This window comes from Rhincodon typus, chromosome 31, assembly GCF_021869965.1.
Source record: "Rhincodon typus isolate 14 chromosome 31, sRhiTyp1.1, whole genome shotgun sequence".
Lineage (NCBI taxonomy): Eukaryota > Metazoa > Chordata > Chondrichthyes > Orectolobiformes > Rhincodontidae > Rhincodon > Rhincodon typus.
The window spans coordinates 24,006,304-24,017,683 of NC_063362.1; the positions used below are offsets into that span (position 1 = coordinate 24,006,304).

General features: G+C 44.0%; 1 protein-coding gene across 1 annotated transcript in view; it reads left to right on the forward strand.

The window, feature by feature from the left end:
- LOC109924401 overlaps positions 1-3,730 on the forward strand; it is a 22,944-nt gene extending 19,214 nt beyond the window's left edge. The window contains exons 4-5 of the mRNA XM_048614897.1: positions 1,408-1,717; positions 3,082-3,730. Of these exons, the coding sequence (XP_048470854.1) occupies positions 1,408-1,717; positions 3,082-3,166 (395 nt within the window). The 3' untranslated portion in view covers positions 3,167-3,730. The remainder of the gene's footprint in view (positions 1-1,407; positions 1,718-3,081) is intronic.
- Positions 3,731-11,380: the final 7,650 nt, after the last annotated feature.

Consider the following 11,380-nt stretch of genomic DNA (forward strand, 5'->3'; position numbering starts at 1 on the left):
GCTGCTCGGCCTGCTGTGTTCATCCAGCTCTACACCTTGTTATAATAGCTTTCCATAGCTGGTCAGTGGCAAAGTCTTTGCTCATTGTTCACCACAGGCTATTAGAGGGTGAAGGATGTGTTCTAAGTTAATTCTTTCATAGGATGTGGGCATCGCTGGCTAAGCCATCATCTGTTTCTCATCTGTTGAGGTAGCAGTGAATGTCCTTTTTGAACCAAGACAATACACATGGTGTAGGGAGACCCGCAATGCCTTAAGGAAGGGACTTTCAGGATTTTGACCCAGTGACAGTACAGGAACAGCAATTATATTTCCAAGTCAGGATGGTTTGTGACTTGGAGGGGAAATTGCAAGGGATGGTGTCCCCATATATCTGCTACTCTTGTCCTTTTGGGTGGTCATGGTTATGGATTTGGAAAATGCCGTTGATGGAGGCTTGGCGAGTTGCTGATGTCCGTCCTGTAGATGGTACAGACTGCTGTGCTGTGTGCTAATGGTGAAGCTGATAGTTTACAGCACAAGACCATTACTGCTTCAGAGCAGGAGGTCGGGTGATGATACCTGACCATTTGGTTTTGCTTTCTAACAATGCTTGTGCTTGCTTACACAATACATTGGGAACTCTGCTGTGCTAGGGTGCTGTGTAAGTGGAAATTCTTCTTCATTAAAAGTCCACATGTTATTAGGAGGCAAGGATGATGAAGGGGGAAAGGGTTTTACAATGTAGGGGTAAGTGCAGAAAATGAGTTGGAGTAGGAGGTGGGAGACAGAAATGCCAATTCTGGATTTGAAGCTTAGGAGGGAAAGGAAAGTCCCAGCAGCATCCAGCAGGATCTCCATAAAATCAATGTAATAAAGACTGTTCCAGGAGAAAGATGAGATTGTCGACTAATCCAGTAACAAACTGTTCTTTGTTCCCTGGTCTGTACCCTTGAATGTTGATGAAAAGAAACATGTTAACAAAAGCACTTGTTGGAATGGTATGAAAAGAGCTGGTGGTATTTCCTTATTGTAGTCAAGTGGCTGTAACTGCCTCCATTGATTGCTGATGCGATATTTAATTAAAGTGTTCAATCCAGTGAGTGCCTGGAGATTGGCACCAGACCGGAAACTTCCCTCATTAGATGTCAGGCTTCCACCTTCCTAACCCTGCGATGCTGAATCTGATTGTATCTGATGCCCTAGCAGGCTCCAAATCAGCTGAATATGGATTGAGAGACTGGGAAGGGGCTACACCAGACAGTGCATTCAACTTGTTCAAAGATGAAGGCAACTGGGTTGATTCGATCGTTTTTTTTTTAAGCAGTGAACATAAATCAATCCTGTTTTAAGAATGGCAGTGTGCCATTCAGGTGTCTCCCTCTTGGATAGAGTCAGTGCCTACTGTACTGGCACTGCATTGTTAAGGTTTGGGGTCAGGTCAGTGCCAAAGTGATAAGTGCAGGCCCTTTCTGCCATCCCTGAGGTGTCTGCACACATTCCAGCCCACCCTTTCCTTGAGGTCGATTTACGCTGGAACTGTGTGCCGACCCCTTGGGGTGGTGTTAAGCAGAAATGTGATTCCCTTGTGTATTGTTTTCTCCTGCTGCAGATTTCCCAAGCTGTTCCCTCCCCTGAAGCCGGACACGGTTGCTCGACGGACAGTGGAAGCAGTACAGACTAACCAGGCCCTCCTGCTGCTACCCTGGACCATGCACTTACTGGTCATCATGAAAAGGTGAGTCGGTTTAAAAACCTGACCCCCCGGTCATTCCCTCCCACACAAGGGCCAGTCTGCTTTGGAGGGAGGGGCCTGAGAGAGCTTCTCAAAGAAGAGCACGGGTGCCAATGAAGCCCTTTACTTTGGCAAACTCTCGGCGGTAAAGGGGACGTGGGGTTAAAGTATTAGCATTAACGGGCAAAAGTTAAATGTAGGATAGATTGCAGAGTGGCCAGCGTGTAAAAATCAATTGCTGCAATTTGCAGAAACCCGGAGAGGGGGGCAGCTGGCTCGTTCAGGTGGATTAGATGGGCCTCCTTTATTTAGACCTTGTGCTTGTAGCGAGAGTAAAAGCTGTCTGGGAGTTCTGCTGAACGAAGAGCTTCAGTCCCCTTTCAGAGAGCACGATACCACCCACAGTGCAGCTACTTAGGGTTGTGTCACTGACAGCATGAGAAGGTCACCAGTGAAATGAGCTGGTGATGACACTTTCTGTCAGGCTGTTTGGGCTTGTCTTCAAACCAAAGCAGGTCAGTGAGGTGAGAAAAATTTCCTGCCCGCGAGGGGCTGACACAGCCTCGATTGAAACTACTCCAGAGCTTCTGTTTATTCCTGACTGTGCTTTTTAAGAATAGGGGCGGTTTGTAAATCTACCAAGTCACTGCAGCTCCAAAGGGGTCCAGGTTTCTCCCTGTGCATTGCTGAGTTGGATCGGGTACTGAGGTGGCCTTGATTGATGGCTCCGTGGAAATTAGCGAGGAAATTAGCTCAGTGGAAATTAGCGAGGGTGACTGCTAACCTGCAGCTGCACTGCAAAGTGGGTGTGGGATCAGACTTTACCCTGCAGTGCTAACCCTCACTATCTAACGGCCAACACTGGCTGAGCTCCTGATTAAGAAAGAGCAGTTAAACCGTTGATAAATTTCCCCTGGGCCTGAGAGATTACAGGCTAAACCCCGCATCTGGATTTGAGAGGGCAACCAAGATGAATATTCCGATGTGGTACAGAGGGAGCATTGCATTGAGTGATACTAATTTTCCATTGCAATGATGAAATGAGATGCCATCTGCTTAGGGTGACATCATACTTCCTGTTGGCACCAACCGAGAACCAGAGGTTCTGGTACCCTGGCTAACATTCCTCCCTCAAATCAACACCAGCAGAAAACATTATAACTGGTCATTCATCTTTTCTGCTGTTTTTGTGATCTTACTATGCTCAAAAGTAGCCTCTCCTCAAACATGACTGTACCTTGGCTTAATGCAGTACACATTGGGACAGGCCTAAGTGAGGTGCTGTGCGGTTTAATTTGCAAATCGAGAAGCATTGTAATGAACAGAACTTTGTTTTGACCTTATTTCTCCCCCTCTCTGGGTTGCAGTATCCTCCCTCACACAGCTTTGGAAGAGATTTACAGGTTTACAGGAAGCTACGCGTGTATGGACAGCTTCAAAGGACGAACATAAGAGGGAGACCCCCACACTGATCCCACCTGAATCTTGCAAGCAAGCTGGAAAATGAACTTTGAACAGAATGTGTGCACTGCAGGCAGCTCTGTGGATGTTTTCCGTCATATCTTGCATAATGTTAAGAATTGGATCCACACAGTGGCATCAGTCCTGAGCTCCCTCAAGGCAAACTGTGTACAATCAAACTGGACGTTTAATGTGTGGACCAGAAACACAATCAAGGTGACTTGTTCCTTGAGTTAAATATCAAAATATGTGACTTTGGAGTGTTGGAAATGGTTCACCAGGAATGCTACATTGCTTCTACTCCTAAATGTGACAGTTGCTATTCCATGTGAATATACCAGATGTTTTTTATTCACACTGTGGCAATGACTCCTTACAGCTCCACTTGACTCTGTGTTTAATGACAGGAATGTCACAGAAATTCATCACTTTTCATTTTAAATCATATTGTAAATTTTAATATTTAAACTGTAATTTACTGTCTGGCCTAAAACCATTAACTATTTTTCCTCTTTCTTGGATTTAGTAAATGAATAAAATAGAAAACAAACTGTCTGGAGGATGCTAATGACTAGCTGCTTACTGGTGAAAGTATTCATAGGAACAGGGGTCATTTAGCTTCTCCAACCTGTTCGGCTCTTTAGTGGCAGATTTGTGATCTAACTGTACGTGCCCCTACCATTTGCTGCTTTATCCCTCAGCATTTTTGTTAATGTTGATTGAGCATCACTGTTTGTGGAATAGTCCCAAAATACTACTGTGTGGATGTACTAACCGTATGTGCATACAGGGTGAAGGTGGACATTCCCACTCTTAATTTTTCGACTGTCTCAATAAATGCATTGCAGGGTTTTGCAGGATTGAGTACCTGTATCTGTGGTTTGCCAGTTCTTGTCTCCTCCCTTGTATAATACAGGGATTGAGACTAGATCGAATTTTGGATTCTGCGCCCACATACAAGGTGGGAACAGTTCAGGTTCTGTGGTTATAGCCACAGTTGATGCTGAATCCCTAACAAGCGTCAGATTTCTGACACCAAAGCTCTACTTTGTACCTCAGGTACAAGAGAATGAGCCCTAGTGCTGTTTTATCATCGTGTTCCCACTGGGATAGGACGAGACCAGGAATGTTCCATCACCACGTGTCTCCCCCTACCCCCCACCTCACTGTACCTGCTCAGTATGAACCGACTTTCTCTGTACTCACTGATTCAATTAGGTAGAGGGACCGCAATGTTTCCAAATTGGATTTGCAGTCTATACTTCAACATTGCTGAAATGCTCCTAATGTACTTAACAATTAGATACAGCCTAAGAAGAGACTAGAAACTGAAGCTTTCCATCTTGCTCTCATTAGAACTAGGACACAAGAAACAGATGGGGGTGGGGTTGGAGCTGGGACTGGGACTGGGACTACTTTGTTTTATACAGCATAAGGAAAAGATGTTGATCGGTTGTGCCATCATTGGCAAGGAGATGCCACAAGAGCAGTTAACTATGAGGGGTGGCATAGTGGTTAGCACTGCTGCCTCACAGTGCCAGGGACCTGGGTTCAATTCCACCCTCTGGCGACTATCTGTGTGGAGTTTGCACATTCTCCCTGTGTCTGCGTGGGTTTCCTTTGGGTGCTCCAGTTTCCTCCCACAGTCCAAAAATGTGCAGGTTAGGTGGATTGGCCATGCTAAATTGCCCATAGTGTTCCGGGATGTGTAGGTTAGGGGGATGAGATGCCCCAAGGGTCGGTGTGGACTTATTGGGCTGAAGGGCCTGTTTCCACACTGTAGGGATTCTATGATCCTTAAAACAGGGGCCTGATTATTTATGTATGCAGTCAGAATCCTGTTTCTCTGTAGACAAATGGAATTTGTACTACTTTTAAAAATAAAGGTATCATGGAGAGATCCAAGTTCTGATGCATCCCCATGGTAATGCCCTGACCAATCAGAATCTACCTGTCTGTTACGAATTAAGATTGACAGTTAACTGTCCTTGCTGCATTTCAAGGCAATGATGGCCTAACCAATCAGTACCCTCTTCTCATGCTGTACAAAATGGTGTATTTTGTTTCTTGTCATAGCTGTGAAGACAGGAAGAGGGAAAGTTTCAACTTCTGGCCTTCCTTTTAGGCTGTACATAGTTATTTTGTACAGTGGTAGTTTTTAAAAGAATTATTTAATGGAATGAGCACCAGCATTTGTCCCCATCTCTAATTGCTCGGACAGTATGGCTTACTAGGCCATTTCCAGAAGGGTAGTTAAGAATCAACTACTCTGTAGTTAGTCACAGCAAACTTGCCCTAGGGAGGGGTTTTTAAAGTGTTTCCTTGTAGTCTGATTATTCCTGATAGGAAATATGTGTCGAAGCTGAATGAGGAATAAAGAGAAATCACATCAAACTGACAAATACTTAGTGCTAAGAGTCCCATGAAAAGGGTACATACTTGGTTGAGAAATCTCATGGTTGCCAGCATTGTGGGCCTTCGGCTATAGTTGGGCCGGATTGGCTTGGACTGGGGAGGGAGGCAGTTATTGCATTTTATTTGTCTCTGTTATCTCGTGGTCATGAGATGAGATCTTATCTGAGCCAAGGACAATATTTATCCATGTTTACCTGAATACATACGCTGATACCTGGTTATAATTACAGACTAATTAACTCGCAAAGTCCAAGGCTCACTGATAGAACACACAAGGAAACGAATGCTTACTCAAGGAGAAGACTAAAACTACCTGTGTAGTTTGAGGTTTTAAACTCAAAACAGTCTTAAAATGTGGTCTTTCATTGTAACTGCATACATTTATCAAAAGAAGACAAAGAGATAGAAACAAGTACTTTTTATCAAGTTGAATAAGAGCAGCCAGGACTAGCCCTAATACGACAGGCCACCAGGCCAGAGCTTATTTTGTGCTGACAGTGAGGGATGTTATGAAAACAGGAAGTACTGCAAATACTCAGCAGAGACAGCAACACTTAATATTTCTGATGAAATATGACTTTTCTTCACAGAACTTCTTGTTTATTTCTTCATAAATGCTGTCAGACCTGCTGAGCACTTCCAGCAGCTTCAGTGATTGGCTTTTATGTAAGTTGAGATGTTACTGCTGGAGAATGGACTGCTTTCAGTTTAAACCATCCAGTGACAGTGTTAGGTACTTCCAGGGCAAGTCTAACCCAGTTAAAATGTACAGCATGCATCTTGTGGCATTTCTTATGGAGCTTGCCACACTACCTCTTTTGCACACTGGAGGAGTTTGGGAGAATCTACCTGAATGTATTTCACACATTGCTTTGCAACTAAAGGAGGCTTTCATTCTTGGGAATTTGTTCCATGTTTATTCTTCAATAGAATCATAGAATCCCTACAATATGGAAATAAGCCATTCAGCCCATCAAGTCCACACCAACCCTGCGAAGAGCATTAACCACTAACCCCCCTACTCTATCCCTGTAACCCTGCATTACCCATGGCTAATCCACCTAACCTGCATATCTTTAGACTTTCGGAGGAAACTGGAGCAAACCTGCACAGACATGGGGAGAATGTGCAAACTCCGCACAGATGGTCGCCCAAGAGAGGAATCAAACCCAGGTCCCTGGTGCTGTGAGGCAGCAGTGCTAACTACTGTGCTGCCCCAATAATAAGGAATGGGCATCAACATTATCACTGGTGGACAGTAAAAGCATTGCAATGTGAATGTTTCCATATCAAAATGTGATGCAAAACAGTTTTGATTGAAGCGAGGGATAGGAGACATCAACTATAGGCTTCGGATGATGGGACTAATTCCAATGCAGTACAGAGGACAAAGAGGATACATACAATGATGAATGTTTTTAATAGCTGGGGAGATAAATATTCCTCCACATTGGGGAAGCACTGATGTTTCACGGAATTAAAATGATCTGGGAAAAGTGGAAGATGCATTTGGTATAATTCTTTTTAACAGGAGAGTTTGGAAGAGCATGAATTAATTTGCACTGGTGGAGTTGAAACAGATTACTACAGCTTTTAAGAGATTAATAGATAAATATTTAAAGTTTAAAAACACACTAAATAATGGGGAAGTAAGACTTATTTTGGATTATTTTAGCAAATGGCCCAGCATTGACACAACAGGCCGAATGGCTTCCTTCCTTGCTGTAAATGCATAGAGTACATGGACCTTAACTGGATGCTCAGGGCAGCTCTTAACTATAATTATGAGAATTTGATTTTCATTCCCTGTACATGTTACCCTATGTAAATCAAAGAATGGACAGCAATTTTAACAAAGGTCATTGTGGTCCCTGTAAACTGGGATTTCGCTGGGGTCAAATTGGCTCCAAACCTTGTGATAGGAATTGGATGTGACACAGTGCACCATGGCAGAGTTGAAAACCTGATAGCTAAGTCACATAAGCCTCAAGCCTTTGTTGTTGACTGAATCAGTCAACCCTGATACACTGATGAGACCTGAAGAGGCATCTCTATTACTGCAGCTTGGCTTGCTTCCAGCTCGATGCTAGTACCAGTCCCCAGTAACATCAAGTAATCAGACATGGACTGCACAATACTCACCAACCAGGAACAGAGATTTGAATTTACTCAGGCATCTGAAACTGTGTGGTGGTAAGCCATGTGGTGTTAGGTAAATTACAGCAGTACTCTTCAATACAATAATGCAAGCGAAGCCCTTACAGTTAGTCACTCTAGGAGATAGCAAACAGTTTCGAGACTGTCTGCGAGGCAGCCACAGATATTAGACCCTTGCCTCACAGGAAGATCTGTTTCTTTTAAAAAAATGATTGCGTCAACAGAAAATTGGGAAGTGAAAAAATTAAATAATATCTTAAACAAACAAAATTGAACATTCAGAAACTAGGATTCGGTGCAGTAAGTATCTTTTATCATAGAATCATTACAGTGTGGAAACAGGCCCTTAGAGCACCCACCCAGACCCATCCCCCTATAACCCACCTAATCCAAACATCCCTGGACACTATGGGCAATTTCGTATGTCCAATCCACCTAACCCACACACTTTTGGACTGTGGGAGGAAACCGGAGCACCCAGAGGAAACCCACGCAGAGACGGGGTGAATGTGCATGAACCAGGGTCCCTGGCACTGTGAGGCAGCAGTGCTGATCATTGAGCCACCGTGAACCTTGAAGTGGAACATCATTGACCTGAAACCTAGAAACGCTGCCTGCTGTATTTCTGCTTGACCAGATTCTCGGAACCACTGCAGGGGTTTATATCGGGCTAATAATTGAAAATGCTAGAAGTACCAATGCCTCGATGGAAGGTTACTGCCCTAAACATTGCATGGAGTTTTCCTGGTGCTTTGGTGATGGGTTTGGAGACTGAGAAAAAGGTTGGGGTTGGGGGAAGCTGCCTCAGGAGGTGATCCTAATGCATTCCCACCATCAGGGAGATTTCCTGAGGCCAGGCTGGGACTTGGACCAGTTGCCCGCACAGTGGGAGGGAACAGATAGCTTATATAATTAAAGCCCCAGTTAGGGGTGATGTTGCAGCGTCACTAGCACTTTACCTACAGCAAAGTAGCCCCTCTGCCTTGTCCTGAGGCGCTATCCTCAGAAGAGAAGGCTGCAGGCATCAAAGATCCCCAACACCCCTACAGTCCCAAAGATCCAAGCGGAGGATTTTGCCCTCCGCACTAAGGAGTCCATGATTTATTTTTACCCCTACGTATGAATTAGGAGCTGCAGTAGGTCACTTGTACCCTGGAGCCTGCTCCATCACTCAATAAGATTGGTCAGACCACATTTGGGTATTGTGTTCACGTTCTGAGCAACTTTTTTAAGGAAAAATGTTAAAGCCCAGAGTGCAAAGGAGATTTATTAGAATGATATGAGGGATTTTAGATACGAGGAATGATTAGAGAAATTGGGTTTGTTCTCCTTGGAACACAGAAAGTTAAGATGTGACCTTACTGAGGTGTTCAAAATTATGAACAATGATATTCTGCTTCCACTAGTTGGTATGTCAGTAACTAGGGTTCACAATTTCAAGATTGTGAGTAAGAGAATTAGGAGTGAGATGAGGAGAAACATTTACTCAGAGGGTTGTTAGGATTTGGAATGTGCTGCCTGGGAGAGTGCTGAGGTGGATTCCATTGGAGGTTTCAAAAGAGAGCTGGAGATATATTTGAAAGTTACAGGGCTGGAGAGCGGGACTAGTTGGGTAGCTCTTTTGAGAACCAGTACAGACATGATGGGTCGAATGGTTTCTTTTTGTACTGTAACATGCTTTGATTCTGTAAGATAATGGCAGATTGGATTGCTGCACTTTCCCAACTACTTTAACGTTAACACTGTCCTAGATTTGCCCAGTTCTGCTGTAAGAGGCCTCTTGAAGGACTGACAGTATCATGAATCCATCTTTTGTTCTTAATAGGACAGCAAAGTCAAATGCATCCGATTAGGCCACAACCCCCAGGATGAGGGGCAGGTGCGGGTCCCATTATGTCCCAAGGTAGAAGCCTGAAGCCCTTGGTAAAATCCTACCCGTTCACTCTGTTCCTCTTGCTACCAGACCCACTCAGTATTTCCAGCATTTTCTGATTTTAGCGCAGATTTCCAGCATCAGCAATATTGAACTTTTGTATCCATATCAAGATGGTAAGGACAGCAATTGGAAAAGTGTTATTGTTAAACAAAATATCCTTCTATGTTCCTTTAGTTCAATGTGCAGTTGCTGTTCGGTATTAGAACTATCTTTGTATAAGTTTAGTTCTCTGCTGGCACTGGCAATTTCCAATGTGTTCTCTAAAGGGCTTTTCCTGGTCATTATTCTTCTGAATCTGGAAGACTGCTGAGATGGTGCTACAAATAATATCTGTACACTGGGGCTAAGGTGGAATGAGCACGCTGTTAAATAAATCCAAAAGCCGTTCAAACTGAACAAGTGCCTGGGTACTTAACAGTTCTCACAAGAAGATTCTGACTTGTTCACACTGGTGTGTTCCTACATGTTACACACATATATTGTTCTGGGACAGGACAGTTTAAGCTTTGTTAAACTTCTCAAATGCTTAACTGAAGTGAAGTATTGGTGGAGAATTGCACACAGTCGGTACAGTTTGGAAAATCATGCTGTCACTATTTGCACCTTGGTGATATGTACTGTGTTCTGCAGATGGCCTTTATTTACTGGTTCAGCAGATGACTGCATCTCCTGATGTGCTAACAAACCATACAGAGCAGGAGAGCCTTGCCCTGCTGATTCAACCATACCCCTTTAACCAGGGAAAAGTTGTCCAGGAAGTAGTTCCCACTGCAAGGTAAATGGACAGACTTAGCTTAGCTGTCTGTGGTTCACTAACATTAACCATTGAAACTTGGCTGTACAGAATAGCCACGGGGAAATGCTGGTGGTTGAGATAAATCCATAGCCTAGTAAGAGTCAGTGCGTCTTGGAGAGGAAGGGATATTAAGTTAGAAAGAAATTCAGAAATTGCTAGGAAAACTCAGCAGCCAACTGTGGAGAGAAAACAGTTAACCAGTGACCCTTCTTCAGAACAGAGTTAGACTTAGTTATTGGCGATCAGTCCTTAACATCCTGTCACCAGGCCTGCAAGGAACCTTCCAATACTCAAAGGTGCTAAATAAATGCAAATTGATGTTGTTGATTTATGGTTTTAGTTCCAGCAATGCATTTTTTAAAGTGAGAGCCCTGGAAGAGATATCTGATCACTGTCTGATTGTGACTAAAACAAAGATTCTTATAAAATAGAAATTGTGACTAATCTTTAATTATAGATGTTGGGGAAGAAAAAGATTTGGCAGATTAGTTTTGCATTGAGATATCTGATTTTGGAGTTCTGTTTAAATTGACCTCTTGGCCAGCTTAAGTGTCAGCAGACAAACAGGAGCTCTCTCTTGCCCTGGTAGTGAACCTTTCTCCGTATTTTGTTGGAGAGTGGGGAGGGGCAAGGTGAGGTTAGGGGCTGACAGTAGTCTGCTGAGGCAGTGAAAGGGGAAGACTGTTTGTGGCTGGGGTCACAGCGAGGTTAGCCAAATAATGGATTAATTAGGGAGAAGGCAGCACCCGGCCTCAGTGAACTCTTCAATGGACTAACCTGCACATAACCCAGGCAAGCACAGGTAGATAGTGAGTAAGTCAGTCAACAGTCCCTGCACTGCCTGCCTACGTGGGAGCTATCAGGGGTGTGGGCTGAGGGCAGGGGCCAATCCCTGACCATG